General features: G+C 59.4%; 1 protein-coding gene across 1 annotated transcript in view; it reads right to left on the bottom strand.

Annotated features, from left to right (window-relative positions):
• The window catches only part of AJAP1 (adherens junctions associated protein 1), a 112,277-nt gene that overhangs the window by 53,749 nt on the left and 30,831 nt on the right, over window positions 1-27,697 (bottom strand). The window contains exon 2 of the mRNA XM_026519988.4: window positions 1,575-2,386. Coding sequence (XP_026375773.1) covers window positions 1,575-2,386 — 812 coding nt within the window. The remainder of the gene's footprint in view (window positions 1-1,574; window positions 2,387-27,697) is intronic.

The raw sequence follows: 27,697 nt of genomic DNA, 5'->3' as shown, positions 1-27,697 counted from the left end.
GCTTTTGGGCCCCTGGCACAGACGCGGCGAACTGCAGGCTGTGTGTGCCCGGGTCCCGGACAAAGGCTGCCCGGGAGAAGGCCCGCGACCGCCTGCGGACCTTCTCCCGCTGTGCTCCAAGCTCGCAGCCTCCGTCCCTGGGCCTGGCCCCGGCCCCGGGCTTTGAGATAGACTTGGGTTTGCTTTCATAGCTATGCCGCTCTCTAGGGAAGAATTGCTCAGAATATAAAAACTGCAGTTCTCTTGCCCAGGTGAAGGAAGAAGTAGGTCACGGAACAAAAGCCACCCACTCTGTGAAAACCTATCCAGCTCCCGACTGCGGCCAGACGCAGGGGAGCGCGGACGCAGGCTGCAGGAAGACCGCAGCGCCCATATCGCCAACACACCCCGAGAAGCAGCTCTTTTCTGTCCGGGGTCCGGAAGAGGGCCTGCACGGGGCTTGTGGGGCCCGAGGCCTTAGGACATGCAGAAGCAAGCAGACAGGGGGCGGAGGAGGCCACGCGGCACACCCCCCCCCCCCCCCACCCGTGCCAACAGCCTGGAATTCGCATCCTGTTCTAAGAGCTAGCCAGTACTGCTGCTCGTCCGGGATGTGCCTGCCCACATCTGATCTGTGAACATCCTGGTTGCGGTGGGGCGTGGGGTCGTGGCCTGTCCACAGAGGCAAAGGGAGCCAGAGGCGGGCTGGGGCACAGGCGTCCCGGACTCTACGCGCTCCCTCAGCCGGCCGCGAAGCTGGGGACGTGCCTGTGGCCTGGGAGAGTTTCAAGGGCTGCTCGTCTGGAAGCAACCAGAAGAGGAGGTGGGGGAGAAGAAAGAAAAACAAGACTATGTGGCAGGAACTACTTTGAGGCCAAGAAATGGTGACTGTCCATATGCACCCAGAGTCACAGCAGAGGAACCAGAGCCGTGTGCTCTGACCCCCGTCCTCCAAACACCTGCGACACCGTCCCCCGGGAAGACACGCCCCGACCCGAGTCAGTTTGCAGAACCTCAGCGAACACCACGGGAGCTCTTCCTCACACCCGACCTCAACCTTTTCTGCTGCTTCAAGCGATCCCTATCCTGGGCCAGTGTGGCAGTCGCCTCTCCACGGGACCACGACCTTGGAGGTCTGGAGACTCCACACGGGCCCTAATTCCACCAGCAGGCCCATCCGCATCTTGTTCCCAGGCTGGCCCAGAAGTCAAGGTTCTACCATTCGGGAAGATGTGTCTCTGTGCCCTGCGGGGTCCGGATGCCCATGACACAGGCAAGGAGGGCACAGCGTCCCCTTGTAGGCCACCCCTAAGGAGAGACCCTGTCCCATCTCCCTTCTACCAGCCAGAAGGGCTTGGCTAGAGCACAGCCCACATTTGCCAGGACACGAAAGTCCACGGACACACATGCCCCCTCCGTCCCCAAGGCCGCCACCCAACGGTCAGCACTCGCCATTGCTGTAGTTTCTGCCGCTGAGAAATGGGGAGTCCCGCCAAGCACCGTCAGCAAGCACAGCGCGGCATCCTTCGAAAGCCACACCCCCAGGGTGTCCTCCTACCCCCACCGAACCCCAACCAGAAAAGAGGTGGCTGTACCTGAGGTCTCCCCCAGAATCCGTGGGGGCTTGACGTCTTCGCCATTGTCTTTGCTGGGACTGGTGGAAGGCTCCGTTGTGCTAACCCCAACCGGGATCCTATTCCTGGGGCCCAGGGGCTCCGTGACCCCCTTAGTCTGCAGCGTCGTGGAGGTGGCTGTGAGGGCTGTGGCGGTGGTGGTGGCGGTGGCCACAGTTGTCTTCCGTGTCTGTGAGATGGAGGCCGTGGTGGGGCCATAAAGCCCTGGAAATGTGTTGGATTCCGGGGCCTCCTCCTCCCCCGTGGGCCCCCAGGCGATGAACTCTGTCTCTGTCGTGGGCCTGCTGCCCCGGAAATCAAAGCCGTGGAAGCCGGCCCCCTGCAGGTGTCTCTTCCCCCGCCCCAGGAGGGCCTGCTGGTCCGTGGTGGCCCCGCTGCCCGCGGTGGCTGACGGGGCCGAGGAGGAGGAGCCAAGGGAAGGGCTGGATTTGGCAGCGGCCGGGGGCTTGGCGAGCCCCCCTCTGGGCACCAGGGCGGCCACCTGGTCCCTGGGTCTGTGCGCCCGTTTGGCGCGCGGGCTCGGCACCTGCCCGTGGCTGCGCTCCACGCGGGCCGGGCGCGGGCTCCACACAGGCACGGGGATGCGCGCCGCCTGTCCGCTCTTCAAGCTCCACAGCCGGGGCGGCCGCTGCGGCGGCCGGGGCAGGAGCCGGAAGTCGGGGCCCGGGCCCAGGGACTCACACGAGGGCAGATCCATGGCGAGCTGAAACATGGCTATAAGTATCCAAGCATGGCTTCCTAGGGAGCAGCCCGGCCAGCGGATGGACATGGAACTGCGTGGAAAAGAGAGAGCAGTGTCAGCTGGGGGCTCTGGCGGCTCTGCGGCTGTCCCTCCACCCCGCCGTGACACGGACGCGCTCTTCTGGGAGCGAGCTCTAATCCTAACTTCACAAGGGAACCCGAAACCCTCCGTCAGCCGACCTCACAGCCTTGCCTGAGCGCCAGCTCTGCATAGCATCTTAGAGGCACCGTCCCCACGCACCTGCTCCCGGGAGCCGGCTCCCCGCCTGCACCGCACCGCTCTTCCCAGGAGCGTGCAACGCACATGGCTGGTTGACATGACACGGGAGGGAAACCGAGGCTCAGAACCCCCAACTCAGCCGACAAGATGATCTCAAACACCTTCTGTTCCCCATGGGGCCTCTGCCCAGAGTGAAACGGAGACATGGAGCGGACGTGAGGTAAGGGAATGGCAGAGCTGGGGGCTCGGGCTCCCCCCGGGTCCAGGGCTGAGCACCTTCCTCTGTGTCACGAAGTTACGGACCAAGGTGGGTGTTTCGGAGCACACAACCTCCCCTTCCTGCGGCCCAGAGGGACGGGGCTTCCACTCTCTGTGTGGCTGAGCCCGCCGGACTTCACAGGGGGCACAAAGACCAGGCATCGACTGAGCCCCCGCCCCATGCTGGGGTCCGCAAGCCCCACCGCCCCCCTTCTCGGGCCAACGTGCGTATCTCAGAGCAGGCTCGGCCTCGGACGCTGTACGCTAGGAAAGCTTCTTATTTTTGGCTTCCTCTGGATTTGGTTCAGGAAAATGAGATCTGCTGTGGATAAGCTGGAAGTTTATCGATGCGCCAACTCAGCCCCAGTGCTGTTCTGTGGACATTTCGGCTTCCCCTATTTATCTTCAGCGCAGGCGCCCTTTGAAACCCCACCATCCGCCTCCTCTGCTCCAGGCATGGCTGGAGGAAGGGCAAACCCCACATGGCCCAGGGAAGGGGACGCCGGGGCTGGGGGTGCACGGAGCATCACGTGAGCGGTCAGAGCACAGCGGACAGCCGCGGGGAGGGCTTGGGGGCCCCGGGGCCCATGCCCCCTCTCCCACCAGCTTAGGTAACTCAGGACAGGGAACAGGCGCCATTCAAAGTCGGGACGCGTCACCGGCGTCACGTCTGAAAATTGACACGGATCCAGAATGTTAGTGAGTGCTGCGGGTGGGGGCGGGCGAGGGCGTTCGGTGCGCGGAGCCGCCAGCCTGGAAAGCTGCTCCAGACCAGCCCCGGAGGAAAAAAGGCTTGGCAGTTTTTCTTCATGAGGTTCCGCGTGACTTTAAAAGGGAATAAATCAGTGAGTGAGCAGCGTGTGGTGTGTGAGTGAGTCATGTGTGCACGCGTGCACGGGAGTGTGTCTCAGGACTGCGTGTCTGCACGTGTGACTGCCGATGTGTGACAGCACGTTGGTGCCTATGAAGGACCAAATGTACAAGTGGGTGTGAGTGTGTCAGCAAGTGTGTAAGAGCACGAGTCCATGGGAGGTATCAGTGTGCCCGTCTGTCACATGTGCGCGTGCATGTGTGGGTGTGGCTGAGTGTGGGGCCCGCACGTCGGCGCACACATGTGTGCATCAGTGAGTGTGCAAGAGTGTGAGTCTGTTGTGAGGTCGTCTGTGTGCCCATCTGTCATATACACGTATGTGTGTCTGTGGCTGAGTGTAGGGTCTGCATGTCGGTGCGTATGTGTGAGTGTGAAAGAGTTCGAGTCTGTTGTGAGGTGATGCATATGCCCGTCTGTCACTTATGCATGTGTGTGTCTGTGCGGATGTGGCTGAGTGTGGGGTCCACGTCAGTGAGTGTGTGAGTGTGCAAGAGTGTGAGTCCGTGAGGGGTGGTCTGTGTGCCTGTCACATAGGCATATGTATGTGCAAGTGCGGATGTGGCTGAGTGTGGGATCCACGTCAGTGAGTGTGTGAGTGAGTGTGCAAGAGTGTGAGTCCATGGGGGGTGTCTGTGTGCCTGTCACATAGGCACATGTATGTGCAAGTGCGGATGTGGCTGAGTGTGGGGTCCACGTCGGTGAGTGTGTGAGTGAGTGTGCAAGAGTGTAAGTCCGTGGGGGGTGTCTGTGTGCCTGTCATATGCATATGTATGTGCAAGTGCGGATGTGGCTGAGTGTGGGGTCCACGTCGGTGAGTGTGTGTGAGTGTGTCTGTGTGTGAGCCCCCCCCCCATTCTGCGCGGAGCCCCACGTGCCCGGGGCCGCCTCCTCTCTGGCGGGTACTTAGGCACGTGCTGCTCCCTGCCTGTCATCAGGATGTGGAAAGGAAGAAACTTGTATTAATGAGCGCTAATTACCGAAAAGGACTAATCCCCAAATAAAAAGGGCCCAGTTTTTTAATCAGAATGAAAGTGCTTTGCTGCAGAAATTAGGAATCGCTCATTATGCTGATGCCTCCGCACTGAGTTTCTGCCGGTGTGCAATTTCTCTGCACAGCCTGCCAAGCTCCACGCAGGGACCAGGGCCGCTGTCACCGCACACAGAAATTTGGGTCAGTGTGAAACATCCCCGTGCGGACAGTAAGCACAGCTCCTCTGTGGCCACAGGTGGCTCAGTGAAGATGGATGGTGTAGACCCTCTGGTTCTCCCACTGCTCTGCATGTTGCATGGGAGTCCAGCCCCTAGGGAAGTGGGACACGTCAAGCAGGAGCCGTGCCTCAGCCCAGAAGGCCCCACCAGGTCCCATCAGGCCCCACCAGGTCCCACCAGAAAACACCAGGTCCTACCAGGCCCCATGAGACACAACGAAGGTCCCACCAGGCCCCACCAGGAAACACCAGGCAACCCCAGGCCCTGTGAGGCCCCACAAGGTCTCACCAGGCAACCCAGGCCCCACCAGTTCCCACCAGAAAACACCAAGTCCTACCAGGCCCCATGAGGCCCCACAAAGGCCCCATCAGGCCCCACCAGGAAACACCAGGCAACCCCAGGCCCCACCAGGTCCCATCAGGAAACACCAGGCAACCCCAGGCCCCATGAAGCCCCACAAGGTCTCACCAGGCAACCCAGGCCCCACCAGGTCCCACCAGAAAACACCAAGTCCTACCAGGCCCCATGAGGCCCCACAAAGGTCCCACCAGGCCCCACCAGGAAACACCAGGCAACCCCAGGCCCCACCAGGTCCCACCAGGAAACACCAGGCCCTAAGGTCCCACGAGGCAATGCTAGGCCCTTAGCAGACCTCAGCAGGCCCCACCAGGCCCCACAGGGCCACAGCAAGCACTCCCAGGCCCACTGGGTACCACTTGGCCCCTCATTCAGGCTGAACGAAGAGCAACCACAGGCGGACCTGTGTGCCATCAGTGCTGGGAGAAATATTGCCCCAGGAAATTAAACCCGCGGCACCTCAGCCTGCACTGGCTTGCTGGCCCCAGCATAACTTCACACACAGGGTATTTCTGTCATTTTTCACCAATCATGAGCTGTAATTGGTTACCATAGAAACCCCTCATTTCCACGCCACCCGGCTGTTATGCAGAAAAACCAACCGATGGCAAGAGCGGGGAGAGCTTGCTTTGTTTCTCTTCGAGTCCGGTTTCCTCCTTCTTACAGGGATGGATTTGTCCAGAGAGGGAATATGAGGAGGGCAAGGGGACAAGTCAGGACAGAGGCCAGAGACTCCTCACCGCCGGGCCAGCGTCGGGGCAAAAGAGCCCCTCCCATAGGGAGGCCGGGGCTGACTCTGCGGCCTGCAGGGATCGGTGGTCTCTCTACGGGGTTGAGGGTCCCGGCCCTAGACCTTCACACTCCCAAGGTACACACACGGCACTTGTCAGGATGACGCTGTGTCCCGGCATCAGGGGATCCAGCCACCACCTCTCTCTCCATCCTTCCAGCCGACCCAGACCCAGGAATGCTCTTCCCTCTGACTCTGTCCAGCACAGGGCTGGGAGGCCTCAGTTGTGCCCACAGCCCTCTTGCCCCAGGAAGGTGCCGTGGCCCTGTCAGCCATTTCCCAAGGGGGTGGAGGACCCCTCCCAGGTGCAGGAGGGAGGCCCTGCGGCTGCCTGCCCCACTGCTAGCCGTCAGAGTGGCCACGGGGCACACCAAGGTGTCCAGGCCACAGTGCAGGCAGCAGAGCCCATGTCAGCCTCCCCAAACCTCAAGGGCATCCATAGGCCCCTTAGGAACACACCCCCACTTCACACCCACGAGCAAGGCTACAAGCATGAAGCCAAGTGCAAGTGTTGGCAAGGATGTGGGGAGACAGGACATGGTGGGAACGTAGAAGGGTGTCTCCGCTATGCAAAACAGCTCAGCAATTCCTCAAAGACGTCGTTACTGGCTGACCCAGCATTTCCACTCTTGGGTAGAAACCTAAGTCCACACAAAAATGTGTCCACAAATGTCCACAGCAGCATTACTGATGACAGTGAAAAGCAGAAATCACCCCCGTGTCCATTAGGTGAACGGATAAAGAAAATGCGATCTGTCCCTGCAGGCAAACACTCTCTGGCCTTAAAAAGGAAAAGAAGCATCAACACACACAACAATGTGGATGGAGCTTGAACACCGTGTGTGGGCTAGAAGCCGCCAACCACATCAGGCTACACGTCGTCCGCATCGCCCAGAATCGGTCTATCCGTAGAGACAGAGCAGATTCCTGGTTGCCAGGGGCTGGGAGAGGTGACTGCTAATGGTTATAGGACTTAGGGGGGACAGGTATGTTCTGGAACTGATAGTGCTGATGGGTGCACAACCTTGTAAATACATTAAAACCACTGAACTGCACGCTGTGGGCGGGGGCTGAATTTAGGGAACGTACATCACAGCTCAAACAGTGGATGTATTCAAGGCGGGAGAGACCGGTCTGGGGTGGGCTGGATAACGTCCTGCTCTGGGTGCGGGCGTAGGCCCTGGCAGGGGGCAGGAAGGAGAGGGTGCCCAGGCTGGAGCCAGCGTCTGAGCTGCCGGCACGGGGCAGAGAGGGTGCATGAGATCTTTCAGGCTCATGCACGGTCCTCGCGAGGGCTCGGGCTCGTCTGAGCGCCCAGCTGCAAGGCCCACAGCCCGCGCAGGGCAGCGTCCCCGCTCCCCCACCTCCACCCGGCCGCATCCACGTCAAGGCTGCGGCACCGTCCCCTTTATTTTCTGGTTCACAGCTTTCTTGCTTCTCCCCCTTTTAAATTTTTATTGAAATCTTTTTTTCTTAAGAACACTTTCATATGATTCAGTGGATTGAGGTCGAATTTGCTACCTTCTGTATATTTTCTTCACAGAAGAAAACCGCAGTCAATTAAGGGAGACAAAGACTTGTCTTCCACTTACGGTCCCACTTTTCCCCGGGGGCTCGCAGCCAGGCCTCCCGTAAGCGGCTGACCCCTACGCGCAAGAACGGCCAGGGCGGTTGGACTCTGGGCTGGGCTGCAGGTCTGGCAAGCCCTGGGATGTTGTCTCTGGCAAAGATGAGCCCCCCCCCCCCCCCAGTAAGACAGCACTGAGGACCCCCGCCCCCTGAGTGTCCGCTCCAGGGCTTGCCACCAGCTCGCCTGGGACACCAGCCACAGTGTGCATGATTCTGTTTGATGGAGAGGTTGGCTCACACCTGTTTGGGATGGTGACTCCCTCAGATATGTCCCATCCCATTTCCTCCGGCGATGAATTGGGTGAGCTTTGAAATTATGAAAAGCAGGTGTCCCCCAATAGTGTGTGCTGTGCTTAGTGACCTGCTTCCCAAAATTAGCACATGGAAAGGGGAAGGAAGTCACTTTTCAGTGGAGACACCTGGCGCGCAGGACCTTGGCCAGTGTCAAGGTCACAGCCGCGGGGGTGAGTCATGACGGCAGGTGCTCCTGACATGGTGGGAAGGGCGCTGTGCCTCCTCCCGAAACCCATCACCCCGTCTAACCGTGAGAAAACCACCAGAGAATTCCCGATGGCGGGATAGTCGACGCAATCCCAGACCGGTCTTCCTCGAAACTGTCAAGGTTAGCAGTCTGAAAACTGTCACCAGCAAGAGTTGCCTACGGAGACGTGACGCTTCCATGTCATGAGGTGCCCTGAGTGGGATCCCAGAGAAGAAAAGAAGTCGGGAAAACCTCGCGAAATCCGGATAAAGTGCAGGATTTCACAAATGGCCAGGAGTGGTGTTTTCCCTTTGTTAGCACAAATACACGGTGGTGATGTCAGATGTTTACGTGGGGGCCTCTGGGAGCAGAGAACACAGGATTTCTACCTGCTTTTTCTTCTTTTCAATTTCTGTAAATTCAAAACTATTCTGAAATAAAGAGTTTATGGAAGCAAACACATCAACAGAGCGGGTGGACATGGGGGTCATGCTGAGGGGGTGCAGGTGGACTCTGTGGGGGCTCCCCGGGCTTTGGTGAACGGAGGCCCACCTCTGGGGGTGGCCTGGTGGGGACATCCACGAAGGAGCACGGCCTCGTCACCGTGTTTCCATCAGGCAGAGGAACGTGGCTTTAGGTAGGAGGGGAGACCCTGGTGCCTGGTGCGGAGACCCGAGGCTCCCCCGCCCCCGTCGCTCCATGCTGTCTGACATGCCGGCCTGCACAGAAGGGGGCCAGCACTCTGGCCCCTCTTTCCCCTTCACACGCTCGGGAGGCTTTCACCCGTGTGCCCCGAATGCCAACAGGACAGTGCAGTGTCTCCTGCTAGATTTCAGGCACAGAGACCCGCCCTCCCCACTTGGAGCAGGACACCCCAGCCTCGGCTGGGGAAGGGAGCACGCATACACTTCCTTCTGGAAGGCAGTCGCTCTTTCAATTTTCCTAATGAAAAAAAAAAGGGAGCCGTGACTCACTGGAATGTTTTCCCCAGCCTGATGTCATTAATGTCCTGTCTGAACCACCCCTGGCTCACTTTACCCCGTGACTTACTAGGATCAAAAGCGTCCCTGTCTTTCAGGAAAGGTGCTCTGGGCTGCCTACAAGGCTTTCATCTTCAGCGGCCCCATGGATGTCAGGCACAGACGTAATATTTGATTCACTGGGAAGGAGCCGTGGAGGAACCATTCATTTGAGTGGCACAGAAACTTCTGGAATGGCAAGAGGTTTCTGGGTACTCGCCTCCCCCAGTGCAGGGGGGCCTGCAGTGGGATTCTGGGGTCTCTTATCACCCTCCCCCCTGGAGCGGGTCCCACCCCTGGGTCAGGTTCCCAGGTCCCACCTTAGGTGGACCGGTGATGGGGAGTCCTGCCCTTCTTAGGGGAGCCGAGGGCCAGCGCCCTGCCGAGTAGGTGCGTTTAACGTGGCCTCCTCCCAGGGTCAAGGTCATTGCAAGGCAAGGGTGAGAGGAATCGGAGTGTGTCCCCAACGTGTGTCCATCTAACCACCCCACTGGCCTTCACCAACACACCCAAATCACAGGAGGTCCTGGCTGGAAGGGACAAAGATGGTCCTCGGCTCTAGCCCACCCCAGAGCTGGACTCTCAGCCCCCTGGTTCTTGGGACCTGAGCGGGTTTACCAGCCTTAGCAAAGGGTTCCGGGTCAGGCTTATGTGAAAAGTGGTGGGCAGGACAATGTAACACCCGTCTCCTGCCGAAGCCGGTTCTCCACGGGCCCCGTGCCACCAAACACCAATGCCATCCCAAACCCTCGGTACCCGTGTGATGCCCGCATGAGACCCACAGAGGAGGGGGCCCGCTTGGAGTCTCAGTGAGCTGGCATCAGACCTGGAGTCTAGGACTCGGGCACTTGAGCCCTGGACAAGCCGAGAGCTGTGGGACCAGGGACATACTAAGAAAAGTAAAGCAAAAAACCCTCCAATAGCTGCAGCGGTGGTGGGTAGACTCCCGGCCCATCCACACGGTGGCTCCAGCAGGAGGGGAGGTGCTGGGGTGCGCCCTGGACCTCGGCAGGTGCCACTCCACGCCCCTGCCCACCTGGTGCAGCAGCCGGGGCCCTGGGAAGGTGAGTGATCTTAGCCCTGTGGACATCCAGAGATACTGGAGACATTTCTGTTGTCACTCTTCAGGGGGCTACCAGCATTTAGGGAGAGGCCGGAGTGCTGAGACCATCCACAGGGCCCAGGACGGCCCCCACAATGACTTATCAGCCCCAGTGTCCACAGGGCTGAGGTTAAGAAGCCCTACTGCCCACGTTCCATTTGCTCCTCCTGGGGGCTGGTGACGGGGGAAGGAGCATCTTTACCCCAAGAGGAGAAAGGCTCCGAGATGACCCACCCACTCACACTCCAGAAGCAGCAAGAGACGGTGGAGACACAGGGGGCTCGGGCCCGGCTACTTGGCTTCCAGCCTAGGATTGCAACATGCTAGCTTGGGCGATGCCCATACCCGCTCTGTGCCTCAGTTTCCCCACACCACGGGGTGTCCCAGGCCTCCATGGTGAATACTTGAGGCTTGGCTCCCCGGAAGCACACACAAGCATCGGCCATGACCCCCCACTTCCCCTCGAGGCCGTCAGTGGTACGGAGGGGCCTTCTGCTCTCCCTGGGAGCTCTGGAGCAGGGCGTGTGCAGGACGCGGAGGCACGGGGGACATTCTCGACAGCCTTCACAGGTGCCTGAAGGAGACTGAAGGATAGCAACGCGCTGGCGTTCTGGTTGCCTGGGCAACGTGCCCGCAAGCATTCCGAAGGAGTGAAGTGGTGACAAGCAGTGGGTGGGTAGCACCGTGGGTGGGAATGTTCTCTCCCCAGGAGTGGGGAGCAGGGTTTCTGTGAGTCTGACACACAGCCCTGCTGCCGCGGCCAGGTCCCCAGGGCCCTCTACACCGTGTCCGGTACCCTGTGCCCTACCTCCCATGCTTCCTCTGCAGGTGGGGACAAAGGTCTAGATGGGCCCCCAGCCCAAGCTGGCCCATCCCCGGGACAAGTCATATCCCTCTGGACAAAAGAACAGAGCTGGCCAAGCCAGACAGTAATAGCAGCGGGACCAGAGTCCTGCTGCCTGGTAACCAGAACTCCACACCAAAGCTGGCTCAGAACGAGGCTGCTCAGAAGGGCCTGGGAAGGCAGAGTCGATTCTGCAAGCTGCCGGCACACGTTCTCAGCCTGGGCCTCAAGTGAGAACCACCTGGCTGGGGAGAGGGTTGTTACAAAATGTGGAGACCCAGGCCCCACTGTGGACCCACTAACCAGCATCTTCGGGGGGAGAAGTCCAGCATCTGTAATATTTTCAGAGGCTCCCCTGGGGCGTCCAGAATTGAGAGCCAAGAACACAGTCCATTCCTCCCTCGGACCCAGTTCAGTCTGACTCCACCAGCTCTTGGAACGAGAGATACAGGACAGGGCGGTGGGGAAGGCAAGCCGCACGTGCGCCTGGTGCTGGGTGACCCCTCAGAACAGGGCCTTGGGCAGAGCACGGGCACACAGCCGTCCCCAGCCCCTGTGTCACATCTCCTTCCGGAGCTCGGCTGCCCCCAGCCAGGCCATCAGGCCAGGCGGACGGTCACGGGCAAGTTCTCACGCAATCCCGTGAAGTCAGGGCACAAACGTGCATTTATGGAAATCCAGACCAAAGAGAAGGGAGCACGGGGATTAAGGACGGCGCCGTGACCTGAACGGTAGCCCACGCGGGCTGAGCGGCAGCTCTGCGCCAGGCACCGGGCTCCGCACGTTGCACGACTGTCTCCTGCCGGCGCTCGGCAGCCCTGGGGGGAGGGCTGTTACTCTCAGCTCTTCCTTGCACAAGAAAGAGAAGCACAAAAATAGCAGCTGTGTGTTCTCTGGAAAGAAGTCTCTCGACACAACTGGAAGCCTGGAGGAGGTAAGCACTCAGCCACAGGAGGGGCGCTGGCGGCACGCGCTCCTGCCAGGCTCCAGGTGCTCAGCGGTCCCGTCATCCCGCTTACGCGGGGAACTACGCAGCCCAGCTCCTGACGCGCGGCTCCCGGCGGTACCCCGCTCCTGCCTCATGTCGTGGCCCCGAAACGTGGATTCTCAAGAGCAAACGCCCGGGCGTGGCATTCACAGCCCCCGCCGAAGGCCGCCACCTTTGTTTCTGTTGCCACCGTGATGCTGGCATGGACGAAAGTCACTGTGCACTCAAAGCGCTGTTGAAGCCACCCAAGGACAGAGGAGCACAGGGACAGAGTCACCGCCTCTCAGAACAACACAAGCAGGGCCTTCGTGGGCTCCAGGGGTTTCTCAGGTTGGCAGACAGGGGAAGAATGGCGCCGATGGTGGTGCCGAGGGCTTGCCATGGGGGGGAAGAGCGAGCCGCCCGAGGGGAAGTGTGTGGCCAGGGCCAGGGGACCGAAAGCCCAGCTCTGCTGCCAGTTCACCCGCCACTGGACAGGGACCTGTCTGGGCACCATCTCCCAAGGTGGTCACGTGCCCACCTTGTGCAAGGGGATGGGTTGATGCCCAGATGATGTCGGCAGAGCTCTTAGCAAAGGGCCCAAGACTGTCCCTTAGGAAGGGCTGGGGTGAAGCTGGGGTCCTTTCCAGGGCGGCCACTCAAGGCACTCAGCGCGGCGGGAGCACCCTGGGTCCTCGCACATTAGGAGGTAAACTGAGGAAGGTGAAATCAGTGTGTACGAACCGAGTGGGTGCTCTGATGGAGGCAAAATCACAGAGAACCTGGAGAGGCTCACAGCCTCGTGGGAGGGCCCGGCGTTGGCCAGGAGCACCTCGCAGAAAAACGGAAAACCGTCCATCAGGCAGTCGACGGGGCTGGGGGATGGCAGATGACCTTGAAGGTGCTTCTGAGTCTATGATGTACAGATTTCAGGCAGCACGCGGGGCCACCTTCTGTGGTCAAAGGCAGACGCCGCCCACCTGGGGGGAGCCCCAAAGTCCTCAGCCTTCTCCACACCCTGCCACAAGCACGTCACCGCCCTCGGCCCTTCATACCTGAGCATAACTGAGGCTGAGAGAAACGGGCCCTTGCAGGGGATCAAGGGACTCATGCGGTGGTCGTCACGGGGCGCAGGGCCTGTGGTGGGGAGGGGGAGTCAGGGCTCCTCCGTGGCCCACCGGACATCCCACTGTTGGTCCACAGATGGGGAAAACAGGCAGTGGTAACCTGGAAACAAGCTGGACGTGCCCGAAGTGCATGAATCATCCATGCAAATCCCACAATGTAGGTCATGGCTCCATCTCGTCTCCAGCTACAGAATCCCCATCTCCCCATCAGGAGAGGACGTGACAAGGAAAACCCTTGCTCCCCCTGACCCCGATGCCCCACTTGGGCCCAACCCGCAGACGGGACAGCACCTGACACAGATCCCAAAGGGGCTGCAGGCAAGGCCAGGGAAATGCTGCCCCGGGCAAGTGCCCTGGGGGGTGATGTCCACCCCCAGAACTGGCAGCAGCCCTAGGACAGCCCCCCCAGGCCAGCTCCCAACTACCCGCCAACACCCGCTGGGAGATGCAGCCCCTCTCCCCCTTTACCAAGGAGCAGACATTTTGGAGATGGAGATGGGCTTGCCTAAGGGCAGCGCCTAGTGCACGGGGCCCTGGGGAACACCTTGCAGCTGCCTGCCCGCCCGTGCCCCCGGGCTTGTGTGCACAGTGCGGCGGGGGCAGCCTCCAGCCGGTCTCAGAGTCACGGGGAGCTGGAGCTCCACCTGACGAAGACATCGCTGCTCTAACCGCCAGCAAAGGTTCCCCAGCCTCTGAACACACACGGCGACAGGGGACTCGCTACCTCTAGAGAACAGCACTGCGCAAGTGTGGGGCCGTGCCTCAGAAAGCCTGCCCGTGTGAGCCAGAGCCTGCTCTGGGTGACGTCTGCGTCCCGCTCCCAGCTGCGTCGTGCGGGGACTTGGGTCTGATCCGATCCCTGAGCTGCTCTCCCACATACTGGTGGCATGTACCCCAACACACGCACACAGACGAAGACACACACACACAGATACACACGGACACAGACGCAGCAGAGACACAGAGAGGAACATGCACGCATTCACACGCGTGCTTGTACGCGGATAAGCCAGGCACGGGTGCACACACACACACGCACACGCATGCACTTGTACACGCACACACAACACACATATACTTGTACACGCACACACATGCATGTGCTTACACACAGAGGCACTCACATGTATGCACACAGAGAAACATACACACATGCGTGCACACTTGTGCACACGTGCACGCACATTCCCAGCCACCCCTTTCCAGTTCTCCCTCCTGTAGCAGAGCTGAGAAACCCCACATCCTGGCTACCTCCACCAGGCACACGCCATGTCGCCTGAGTCTCCCAGTGGAGTGTCCAGAGCTTGGCTGCAAACACAGCTTGGCACAAAGCTGATGTGACAGCTACTGCTGGCGTGGGGACAAAACACTGTCGTTTGGGGAAATTCTTCCCAAAAGAACCCAGTGGAGCTGGGCCAGCTGGGTCAGAGCTTCCAGCTCTTCCCGACGAGGTCATCCCATCCTGACACTGTCCCGAGAAACAGGTGTCACGGGAGTTCTTGCTGGAATGTCTGGGGGAAATAAGAGCTTTTCCAGGAAGGCCCTGAGGTTCTGGGCAGCAGCTGTGGCTTGAAAGGGGAAGAAATCCTCTGTTTTCTGGGAAAGCCAAGTCGCCAGTGCTGGGCTCTGATGGACCAAGGGCCAAGAGGGCCTCTGCCCCTGTCCCCCACCCCAAAGCTCCCGGCTTCAAGCTCTGGTCGCTTCTGTGAGGAGGTCCCTGACCGGCTGCTGGTTACTTCCAAGAGGGGCTCGGTTGCAGACACACGGCATCGTCCTCTCAAGAGATGGTTTCCAGTGATTCTCCGGAACGTTCTCCACCTCGTGCCCCAGCATGGACGGCCGTGGGCTGCTGACAAGCTCCCTGGAACCACAGCTCTCTCTTGTGGCATCTGTAACGAGCAGGTCTGAGTCTGCATCGTATCTCCATCACGTGTCTGAGCTCCCCACTCCAAAGAGAATTTCCATCCCAGGCAGGGCAGGAATGGTCATCCCCGTGGTACAGATGGGGACACTGAGCTGATACGGGGGAAAGTGGAGGGGGTGATTAGGGGCGGAGGCAGGACCTAAATCTGCCTGGTCTACCTGTCACCCATGGCACCCTCCACGGTCTCCGGGAACGATCTCCACCAAAGGGGCTGCCCCCCCCCCAGTGCAGAAATCAATCCCCTTCAGTTGTCATTGAACGTCATTCACCAAGACCATGAGACTCCAGCTCGGTGCCCTCTCCCCGAGGACCACTGATCTTCAAGGGAGGGGGGAGGAAGGACAGGAACTGCCACCCACAGAAGCCAGGAACCTTCTAGGCGTGAGCTGGGCGCTGAGCTGCGCCCTCATGGGAACTCCGCCCTGGTGTGAAGAATACACCCCACGCTGGGCCCAGAGACTCCCCATCGTTCGCCGTGGTGGGACTCGGCAAGATCTTCTGTGAAGGGGCCACTTCCACACTCACCGGGGAGTCTGCACCCGCTGCTTGCAGCCACACCCCGCTCTGTGGACGCCACCAAGATGACCTACAACTGCTGCGCTCCAAGCACAGTGGACGTGACCCCTGGTGGTGCTGACGACAGCTGTCCCTCCAAAATTTACGTGTTGAAGTCCTAAGCCCAGGACCTCAGAATGGGACAGCGAAAGGGGATTAAGGTAAAAGGAAGTCATCAGGGTGGGTCGTAATCCAATAGGACTGGTGTTCCTATAAGAAGAGGAGATCAAGACACAGACACGCCCAGAGGGACCACGCCGTGAAGACTCAGGAGCGGACAGCCGTCTACACTCCATGGAGAGAGGTTCAGAAGAAACCAGCCCTGCCCACTCCTCGACCTCAGACTTCCCGCCTCCAGCACCGGGAGAAACAGACTTGTGCTGCGAGGTGAGCCCGTCGTACCTGTGGGTACAGCTGTGCAGGCACCTTCCCTCCTCCACGGCTCCTGCCTCGGCTCCAGCCCAGCGGTCAGGGCTGCCTCTGGCTTGTCTCCAGGAGAGCTGGCGTCCCTACTCTGGTTCCTGAGCGTGCAGGGGTCCCTCACAAACACGATCCCACCTCCTCGGTCTGCACCCGGTTGGCCGCCCCAGCCGAACCCCCCTCCTGCCCAGCTCGCAGCAGAACGCCACACGGTCTGCAGAGCCCTGGCCCCCTTCACAGCGGTGAGCCCCTCGGTGCGCTCGGATGGGGCACGGCCGGGAGTCTACAAGCCAGCTGATCGAACCTGTCCCTCCCGGTCCTAAAAACACACGTTCAGCGGGTCCTGTCCCTCCCTCCCAGCCATGCACGGTTCTCAGCCTCCCAACAGGCACATCTGGGCGGCATCGGTGGGGGGCTGTCCTGAGCACTGCCTCCACCCACAGGATGCTAACGGCACCCTTCTCCCCAAGTGCGGCAACCAAAAATGTGTCCCGCATCGGCACACTTCCCCAGGGGGACCACCTGCCCCGTTGAAAACCAGTGCTCTGAAACACAGCTTGATTCCGCCCACTGTCTCCCCTCTACCTTCCCCAGGCCGCCATTCCGCCTGCTGCTTCCACTGGCTTCCTGTCAACCATTCTCCACCCAAAGCGATGCTGAAACTCCAGGGGACAATGTCCTACTCCTTCCCGCTCAGCCTCCGTCCCCCTCCACCCCGAGTCCTTCACAACCCACCCAGCACAGGGTCCGCTGGCATCACAAGTTCCTCGCCTCGATTTGATTATTTCTCTGGGGTTGATGTCCCACGAGAACAGGAACTGCGCCCCTCTTCCTCAGCAGTGTCTCCGCGATGAGCGGGGCAGCTCCCGGCACAGAGCAGGAACCCCAGGAATATTCGCTGAGGGAATTAAGGAATGGGGGAAACCAGTGATTGAGTGTCCCTGAGCCACAGGCAGAGCAATGAGCTCTGGGACAGTCACGTGGCCGCTGTCCCTTGAGGGGGCCCTGATCGTCACGGTTCCCTGACAGGTTCCAACAACCCCTTCCCCACTAGTGCGGGAACAGTGCTGAGGACATGCCGCCCCATGGACGGAGCCCAAGCCCGCCGGCTGGGAGGGACCTCACCTTGTCCCCTCCCAGGCCAAATGGTGGATCTCCTCCGGAGACTGTCCCACTCTCCTGTACTTGCCCCCGCACGGGGGGCCGAGGCTCGTTTTCCTCCGGTTCTAGTTTCTGACACAACCTGACAACTCCCTCCCTCTCTCTGAGTCTCTTTGCGCCCAGCGATGGAGAGGTCAGCCTCACTTGGGGCAGGAAGAGCCATTTTGCAGATGGCGGGAGTTGGGGCTCTGGTGCTTCAAGGAGGACACCCTCCAGCCCCAATGCCCCCTCACCACCTCCAGGAAGCCCTCCATGACTACCTGCCCTCCACCTTCCTCTCTCTTGACCTCCCATGGGTTTTCCTCTGATGCCCAGACTCCACCCCCACCAGTACCTGCCTGTGACACCCCCCATTAGGTAGGTCTCTGCATCCTGCAGCATCAAGGGGACTTCTCTGAGGTTCCCTCGGAGGCCTTCTCCTCATAAAATAAGAGAGGAACTCAGCCCCAGGGCTGTGGTGGGGAGACACAGGGCACAGGAAACTAAATTGCAGCCTGAGGTGGGAGCTTATTAAGCTTGATTGTTATTTAATATTAATTACACTTTAATACGAACGTTAACTGTGCTTCATAATTTTAATTTTTATCCAATTATTCTGCAACCAGTGATTAAGCAGCGACAACGATGGGCGCTGGGGATCGAGGAGTGAGGCGGTAATGTCCTCACCTCCTCCAACCCCACGCACAGCTCAGGCTCGCAAATGTGCCGTCAGCGATCACTGATGGAGGGAATGAATGAAAGAAAGAAAGAATGAATGAATGAATGCAGGAATGCAGGAATGAATGCATGAGTCAGGAGCTTGCAGTTCACTTGGGGAAACAAGCGCTTTGGGTAAGAAATGACCCAGAGGCAGGGCAGTCGACCTGCTGGGGTGGATTCGACTCTGGGCAATCCTGGAGGGCAGCTCAGAGGTGGTGACGGGTCTCGAATGCTCAGTACAAGTTTACAGAGAAGGGCCCCTGAGAGCAGAAGGAGGTCAGGGTTGATTTGTGGGGTCCGCTTAGGGAGGCCAACAGCGGTCAGGAGGGCTGCGGAGGAAGGCTGGCAGTGGGAACTCCAACATCCCTTTCCTCTGGGGCATTAGGTGGCCCCTCAGTGTCACTGAGTGCTTTGCTGGGGCAGGAAAGGGGACGGGTTCTTACAGTCACGAGCTCCATCAGTTCCCACAACAACGGACGATGGAGGGACAGCCTGCCTCCCTGTGCCTCCGTTTCCCCATCTGAACAGAGGGAGAGGTGACCTTCTGAGAACACGCAGTAAGAGGGGAGCCAGGGGTTCAGACCCAGGCCCCGAAGCCCAGGCTCACTGCTGCTCCGTATTCTGCCTCGTCAATGTGCAGGGTGGAGACACACGCTTGGTAAAGCGATCCCCGTGGCCAGTTGCAGCAGCCTGGAGGCCCAGGACCCAGCTGCTTCTCTCTTGACCAGGAAGCTCCTCCCATGCACCTGTCACCCTCACCACGAATCACCCTGACACCACTTCCCTCTGGTGGACCCAGCCCATCGCCTCGCAAGTGTGGGTTTGGGGTCCGAAGTGGGGGGAAAGCTGAGCAAGCCATGTGGAGGAGGGCAGAGGGACGTGGAGGAGGGCAGACTGATGCACAGGAGGGGAGGGGAACATGGAGGAAGGGAGAGGGACACGGAAGAGGGCAGAGGGATGCAGAGGAGGGGAGAGGGACATGGAGGAGGGGAGAGGGACACAGCACAGGCACCAGGGAGATGCCCCAAGGCCCCGACAGCCCCTACCTTGGACAGGAAGCGTAGGGGCCGCAGGTGCTGGGCAGTACCAACGGGCAAGTAGAAGCCTCCGTCTCCTTATCTACAAATGGGGCATCTGGGCGTCACAGGGACCCCTCGTAGAGGTTGTCCCCCCAGACCGTTTTCACACTCCAGCCTCAAAGCGCTTGCCCGCGGCTCCCTCCCTGCTCAGAGCACCTGGTCATCTCCTCATGCTGGATCCGTCCTCCCACACCCACTCCCGATGTGCAGTGTGAGCTGCGTAACTGCTTTAACGACCCCGCGCGTGCGCACTTCCGCCAGGGCATCTCAGAGGACCAGCTCACCCCAGCAGCTCCGGGGCTCCCAACGGAGATGGAGCTCGAAACCCCACACCCATCTCTCTCTCTGGACACCCCCTGGGCTAGCCCAGCACGCATGTCCAGGAATCCCCCGAGATCTGCTGGGTGTCCTGCACTCTCGGAGCCCCTGGACCAAGGGGGCAAGGCCTCTGTCCACCCACAGCACCGGCCCCCGCTGACCGACCAGCAGCACAGAGCACCCCCACTACAGCTCCAGGGCCCGAGCCCTACTGCCTGGGGCTGGCCCAAGGGAGGTGGTCAGCAAGCCCCCGGCCTGGACTGCGGAGGCTGGGGGAGGGACGGAGGGCTTCGAGAGCACTAGACACGCTGCAGCCCGGCTGTGCCCCCTTCACAGGACTGGGGACGGCTCTTCTACCAGAAATGGCTGGAAGTGTCCCAAGAACTTGGGAAAGTTCTACTTCTCCTTGTAGACCACATGGCCTGCGGCAGCAGTTTGGGTACTCAGTGTGCCCGTCTGTAAAACGGACTAAAATACTTTGCAGGGAGGATTAACTGAAACAAAGCCCATCTAGGACCCAGCCTCCTGTAGGTCCTCCATACACGGGAAGGAGCCACGTCGCTCTCAGACCGGGACAGCATCCGTGCCCACCAGGCCCAGAGGTGTGGACAGAAACAGTGACGTCCTCTCTCGTGGGCCTCCATGGGACTCAAGGGGCAGCTCCTAGCTCTAGATCCACGAGGACAAGGGGGCGCAGCCGTGGAGACTGCCAGCTGCCCCACTGCCTGGCTCCTGTCCTTAAAACAGGAGCTCAGGCCAATCGTAAAGGTGGGAAGGACCCGGACACCTCGGGGCGACTCTGCAGACCCAGCCCAGCACCCCAGACTGTAGCTGCTGATGGTGGTATTGTGAGCAACCCTGGCCAGGGGACAAGGAAGGGCCCAGCGGGGCTGATTTCAGACCCTCCTGCAGGAGCTGGCTGGGTGCAGGCTCCCAGAGGAGGCTGGAACATTTTCTGGACTCAGACACTGCACCGGGCCAGGTGGGGTGGGTATGCCTCCTCTCGGCGGAAGGGAAGACAGACCTGTCTCCGCCAGGGGCTGCCATCACCGGCCAGGGTGCTTTCCTGCAGCCCCACCTCCCCACCGCTCCTCCTGTTCACACCAGCCTCACGTGTGCCAGGCACTCTACAGCGTGGAAAGCACGTCCCCTCGGCTCTGGATGCTACAGCCCAAGTGTACTTTGGGGGCCGGGGAGCCGATGTCAGAAGCCCAGAAACTTGCTTCGGAACACCCCACACAAAGGAGCTGAAACCAAGCCTCTGGTCTGCAGGCTGCCGTGGCCCGCCTCTCCTCCGGGACTCCGAGGCCACCACGTCCTGCGGGAGGAGGTGCCAGGAGCCAGCCAGAGCCCACCCAGGTCATCAGAACCGGAGTGCCGGGTACACCCTCTGCCATGTGCAAAATTCCACCAGGACCATCTCTGTTCTGCACGGATCGCAGGCCTGGCTCTGCAGCCCACGGCCCCGCGCGGGCTCTGCCAGACTCCACTCACTCGTCATTAGATTAGAAACGTGGATTTTGGTGTAACCAACTGCTTGTTGGGTTGTGGACCGGGGAACCTTTGGCAAGGGAAAACAATTTCACCACCTTCATCCGCTGAATTCATACTGGGGCCTGTTCCGATTTCGCGGTAACGGTCTCGGTAACCTGTGTGGGGCAGAGGATGTCAGTGTGTTTCTCTCTCTCCTCACTCGCCGGGAGTCGTTCTGGATGCCCCGTTTCCTCTAGGTTGAGCTCAGGAACACTCCGTGGAAAATTAAGTGTCTGGACCGCAGCCAGTGCGCCTGGGGGGGCGGGAGCCCTCGCCATGCTGCGCACAGAGTAATGTGGGGAGGGCGACCCTCACCTTCCCAGCCCTGTGGCCAGGACCGCCTCTCAGAGTCCGGGAGGGCCTGAGCGCCAAGTGCGGCTGTGCACCCCGCCGCCTCGTCTCTGGGGGAGCGAAGTCCTCTGCGCGGCCTGAGTTAATCTCCACAGCAAGGGGAAGCAACACAGCAAACATCAAATCCAGGCCCTTGTTTTCAGAATTCTATTTTCAAGTTAATCACTTGTTTGTTTTTAGGAGAGAAGCTACACCTTGAGTGTTTTCACTAAACAAGTCTGTGTTTGCATGTCGACCCGTGTATTTAAATTCCTCACGTGCTGCATTTCAGGCCAGGACTTCCCCCTCTGTCCCCCTCTGTCCCTCTCTCTGTCTCTCTCCCTCTCCACCCTTCTCCCCTTTCCCTGTCTCTCCTCTCTTTGGAGTCAGTCTGCCGATCCGCTAAAACAGATTAGTTACCAGGCCTGCTCCACACCAGATCCCTTTGGGCCCTGGGGTAAGACACACCCAGGGGTCTCGAGGTGAGAGGGGTAGGTCAATGACTGTAAGTGGGGAGCGTGCCGACCGCGACCCAGGACAGCTGAGACCCCACCAGATGGTAGAGAAACAGTATCTCCTCAGAGACTGGGAGTGACCAGGTGAGTGGGGGAGCCGCGCTTCAGCCAGGCCAGCCTCCTCCCAGCCTGTGCACATGCGAGATCAGCTTGAGTCCATGTCCACTCGCCACGGCCCAGCCAATACCCCGGGCCACACACCATCCTCTCCTAACCCACAGCCACCTGCATGGGCTCACAAGGTGGCACTCTGGCCACCTCTCCAGCTGCATCCAACAGAGCCTAGCCCCACATCCCTCTCCCTGTCCTGGGCCCCACCTCTGCATCCCCTGGGCTTGACATAAAGGTCCCTTCCTCTGAATGTTCGCTTGTCACCCCAGAAAAGGCTGGGCCCCAGAGAAATGCTCTCCTAGGTGCAGCCCCTCATCAGCAGCCACTTCAAGCTATAATCCTTCCCTCAGCTGGTAGCCCCATGGTTCTAGGTCTCTGGTGTGTTGGCCTCCCCAGCACGTCACCCAACGCCCACACACAGAGATGCCCCACAAGTGCCAATGGATGGATGGATGGATGGATGGACAACATGGATGGATGAATGGACAACATGGATGGATGAATAGATGGACAGATGGATGGACAGACGGATGGATGGATGGATGGATGGATGGTGGATGGATGGAAGGATGGATGGATGGACGGATGGATGAATGGATAGCTGGCTGACTGGATGGATGGATGAGTGGGTGGGTGAATGCATGAGTGCATAGGTGGGTGGATGGGTGGCTGGATGGACAGATAGCACTAGTGCTTCTCCCCTCTCGTGGGATGTCTCACTGCGTTCACCAACTGCACTGATTGCCCTGGTCCTGGGTGCTCTCCCTTCTTTCCCTGACAGCAATGTTCATCACATAATTCAGTTCAGCACTGAACAGTGTGGCTGAGTGGTCTATCTCAAATGCGAATGTTCTCCTTCCCTAAAGAAGCCAGAGTTACGGAGGGCAGAAACCGCCACTATGCTTCGTATGTTCTTTGCCTAGCTTGGCGGCATTTAGCCCTTGCCCTCCACCATGATAAATGCAGGAAAGATGTTATTTAGGTCTTTTCTTTCCAATCAAAGAGGAAACTAGGACCACGAGGAAAAGGTCTAGCACACAAACCCCAGGGGCTCCAGCCCCCATCCAAAGTCGGTCCGCCAGGCTGCCGCCGCCCGGACCTACCCTCACGCCGGGCATGGTGTATGAGGGCCGAATCAGCGTGCTGAAGCCGACAGAAGGTCTGCCAGCGTTTCTGTAGCTTCTGTGCTGGGCTTAAAGGAAACCTAACTCCGAATGTCAGCTCTGAGACAACAGATAATCATGAGATATTGCAAAAATAATCCATGGTTTCCCTCAAAAACTTCCCCCAGGGTTCTGCTATATGGTGAGTGCCCATGGCGGACTTCATGAGGTTTTCAAGCCCTCAATCCTATAATCTCATGCTGATGACAGTTTTAAAAAGTAAGTACTTTCTACTTTGTTGAGTAGATTCTGTAAAGAGAGAGAGAAGAGAGACAAACACTCAGCAGTTTTTTAGGTGGAAGATGCCAAGCCAAGGGTCTGAAGGGAGGACCGGGACTCTCGGCTCCTGCCACCACCCACTGCCCAGTCCTGACACTTACAGGAGGGCCCTTGTGGGGGACGCGGCTCATGGCTGGCCGACAGCTGTCCTGGGCAGATCAGGGCTGAGGAGTGGGCAGCAAGGACTCTGGTCCAGCTCAGGGGCGCTGACCTTCTGTTCTGACCTCTCTGCAGAGCAGAGACAACCCTCTGCTTGGAGGCTGAAATCCTAAAAGCAGGCCAGTGCCTGCCCCAACAAGTTACACTGAGGGATCAGAGGATTGGTGACTTTCAGAAGGACAAAGGGGACAAACAGTCCAACGCTCATCTTACCCCAGACCTAAAGGCTGGGGCCAGGATGGTGTCCTGACCACAGCCGGGAAAGGCAGGCAGAACATTCTGGAATCACGGTCTGCCCACATTAGCATCTCAGCCAATATCCTTATTAATTTGCTGGCGCTGAGACTGGCAGAACAGCAAGGAGGGAGAAAATTCCTTGCTGTGCCTCATGACAAGAAAGGCTATGTGGGGGCCTGACACGACTTGCCCGCTCCCTCAGAATCGGTGAGGAATCGTGGAGGACTGGGGTTTACCATTTCACTTACTTCCTGAAGCTGGGTAAGCGTGCGGGGCATGCTCTTGGAACTGGGGCTGTTCTGGGGGCACAAAAGGATTAAGGGACTTACCCACACTCGGGGAAGAAACAAAACTCGAAACCAGCCCCCCTGGAGGTTCTGGCTGTGGGAAAGGAGATAGGGTCGTCAAGGGTAGGAATTTGGACCCTGAAGCCCAAGGGGCTCAGCCGCTCACTCCCCTGCTGTACCACACGCGCCACTGTGAGCCTGTCTTCACCTGTCCATCACACACGACGGCAGAGGTTTTCAGGAAGAGGAGGGTGAGGGACACAGTCCCTGGCACACAGTAGGCCTTCCAAGAGACAATATTGCTATAGTGGGTGAAACGGCAGCCCCCAGAGAGAGACATCCACGTCCTAACACCCCAAACCTGAGAATGTGCCCTTATTTGGAAAAAGGGCCTTTGTAGACGTGATTAAGTTATAGATCTTGAGATGAGACTCTCCTGGACTGCCTGAGTGTGCCCTGATTCCAGTGACAGGTGTCCTTAGAGGAGAAGGCACAGGGAGGTCATGTGAAGGTAGAAGCAGAGAACGGAGTCACGTGACCACCAGCCAAGACACACCAGAGCCACCCAGAGCCACCGGGAGCTGGGAGACAAGGCACAGTAGTCCCCTGGGTCTTTGGGAGGAAGCATGGCCCTGCGGACACCTTGATTTTGGACTTCTGGCCTTCAGGACTGGGACAGAATACATTCCTGTTGTTCTGAGCCCCCCGGTTCATGGCACTTCGTTCCTGCAGCCTCAGGAAATGCACACTACTGTGATCACCGGCTTCGGGGCCACCGAGTGGAGACGGCCCTACTGGCTACAAGGACGGAGTGCAGGTGAGGTTAGATCACTCCGCCAGCTCAGCGACTAGCAAGCAGCAGCTGCCTCGTGCCCAGCATCCGCTTTGTGGGGAGACCCCAGAGAAGAAGAAAAAGGCCCTGCCGTCCAACACACAGTTTGGGTTTACCCAGGGAAAACAGAAGGCAATCCCTGAAGGAACGGGTCCTGCCAAATTTGGTGTGCTGCCCAGGTCCCTCTGTCTGTCACCTGACACTTCCTGCCGTCCTCAACCTGGCAGAGGCCGCAGTAAGCAAGCAAACAGACCTTCAGCCTGTGGCCTCAGGTTGACCAGATGGCTGATCACCGGCCGCCAACAACACCTGCCCCCACAGTTGGGCGTGCACCGGGGGGCAGAGGGGAGGCACCCACGGTGTGTGCTAAGATGGCACCGGTGAGCCTGCCTGTCCCCTGCCTGGCAGCGGGTGGCAGCCCTGGAGTGGGGTCTAGATCTCTGGTCCCAGGAAGGAGCTCCTGCCAGCCGCGGCTTGAAGACAGAGATGCTGCGTTTGGTGATCCGTCAATGTTTCTAGTTGGGGTGGCGGCTGCCGCCAGGCTCCCGCAAATTGTGATACACAAATTGTTAGCAGCTTGCAGACCATTTGCAAATAAACCATCGCAGTGAGGCATTAAAAGATCCCTAAATAAGCATTCTCGCGGAAGGTAGTGACACAGGGCTTGTTTATATCCTTCCTGCTTGACACTTGTTCCATCAAAGGGAGGCCTCGCTCGTCCCGCGGAGAGGCTGTGCAGGCAGCATTTAAAATGCAAAGATCTGCTGATTTTTCATACGGAATTATACAAATGGAACCGCTCTTCCATTTTATGATTGAATTAGGTAATGTATTGATGGTGCAGAAAGAAGCAAGGTTATGTCCTTGTTTTTCATGATTTATGGGCTTGGAGCGTCTCACAGCTCCTGGCTCTGGACACAAGCTCGCTAACACGCGCCTTGGTGCGCACAACGCTGGCTGTCACGGAGACGGGACGGCCGCTGGACGCACCGGCTTCTAGGCCATTAGCATGTCCTCCAGAAAAGCCCTGCTCAGAGGGGAAGGCCCCAGAGGCAGGAGGCTAGTGTTGTCGTTTCGTCTGTTTTCTTCCTGCCACGGTGACTTATGATGACAAAGGCAGGAGACAACTGCCAGGGACCAGGGCTGACTCCATTCTCTGAGACCCTCAATGGCCAGCAGCCTGGAGGCCGGGGGGAGCTGAGCTCACCGGACCCTCTGATCCTGCCTCTGTTCTGTTCAATCGCAGCCCCTACTCGCCATTTACTAGCTGCCCTCGGACAAGCTGCTATCCCCCTGCCTCAGCATTCCCACCTGTGAAATGGAGAGATGCGTGTCGGCCTCTAAGGGTTAACGCTCAGCTCCATTTAGAAGCAAGTGGTGAGCCAGAGGTGTTTGCAAAAATCTTCTCATCCCAGGATTCCACCCAGGAAAGGCAATGGGTTTGGAATGTCTAAGAAGCAGGAGAGACAGAGCTCCCTGGAATGAGGATGAGCTGAGAACTTGCCCAAGTTGCTCCCCTCCCCTCACCTCTGCTCGCAGGCTGCTCACCTTGTCTCCACTCCCAGGCTGCTCACCCCACTCCATACCCTCCCCTCCCTTCCCAGGCTGTTCACCTCCCTCCACGCCCTCCTGTCCCCTCCCCTCCCAGGCTGCTCACCTCCCTCCATCCCCACCGGTTCTCCCAGCAGGCAACCAGGCAGGCCTGGAGCTGCCCTGGGCCTTGCTCCCTGAACTCTCCCTTGTACAGCTCATTAAGCTGATGGCTGGGAAAGCAGGTCCTCATGAAGGTGGCCGTGCAGTCCCTGCCCGAGGCGTGAGGGGAGTCTCATGGCCTATTCCTTCCTGCCTTCCTGTGAACTCTTAAACCTGCAAGATGTGCTGAGCCAAGAGCAAATGGAGCGGAGGACGGTTTCCGTGGAGGAAAATTATCAGCTCCTTCACAGCTGCCCCCTGAGCAGCTGGGGGTGCGTTCCCGGCCCTGCACACGCACACAGTAGCAACGTCCTCTGAGCCTCAGGGCTCTGCAGACCGCAGGAAATTAAATCACTGGAGTGAGCCCGCCACGCCCAGCCCTGGTAGCCCTTCCTGGCCTTTCACGCACTGCTCCTGGGGGCCTTCTGCCCAACCAGCCTCCCTTTACCCTGTTCCTTTGGTTCTGGCCCCTGCCCCCTTCCTCCTGCCCCTGCCCCCTTCCCCCTGTCCCTCTTCCCCGCCCCCCTTCCTCCTGCCCCAGCCCCCTTCCTCCTGCCACCCTGGCCCCCTCTCCCCTGACCCCAGCCCCCCTTCCCCTTAACCTGGTTCCTCCTGTCCCACTTCCCCCTGCCCCCCACCCCTGCCCCCTTCCTCCTGCCCCCGTGCATCAAGCTCTCTTGACCCGTCTCATGCTATACCTGCCCGGGTTCCATCCCTGGGGCTCTCTGAGGGCAGTGACAGCCCTTCCTTCTCCCTGTAGCCCCTGCACCCATTCCGGAGCCGGCGTGAGACCTCAGACGGTGGTGGAATCATGTCAGCCGGGTGCCTCGTGGAGGTTATCCAAGCTCAGAGGCCAGGGAGAGCCAGGGCGGCGGGCACCCCGCACAGGAAGCCAGATCCCCGAACACTCATGGAAAGGGCATGTCCTCCATCTCCCTGCTGTCCTAAGTTGGTGAGCTCACACTTGCTTTTCACGCACAGCAAGGTCACAGAAGCTCTGCTGGAACAGGAGGGACGGGCTCAGAGGTTCTCGGACAGGGTCCCCAGGCCGGCGGCACTGGTGAGAAAGGCAGCTCTTGCGCCCCGCCCCAGACCTGCGCCGGCAGACGCTGGGCCCAGGAGTCGGCATTCCACAGCCTTCCGGGATGCGGACTCTGAGCTCGGCCGGCCCAGGG

The sequence above is a fragment of the Ursus arctos genome, unplaced genomic scaffold (genome assembly GCF_023065955.2).
Source record: "Ursus arctos isolate Adak ecotype North America unplaced genomic scaffold, UrsArc2.0 scaffold_32, whole genome shotgun sequence".
NCBI lineage: Eukaryota > Metazoa > Chordata > Mammalia > Carnivora > Ursidae > Ursus > Ursus arctos.
This window is presented reverse-complemented; position numbering and strand designations above follow the sequence as displayed.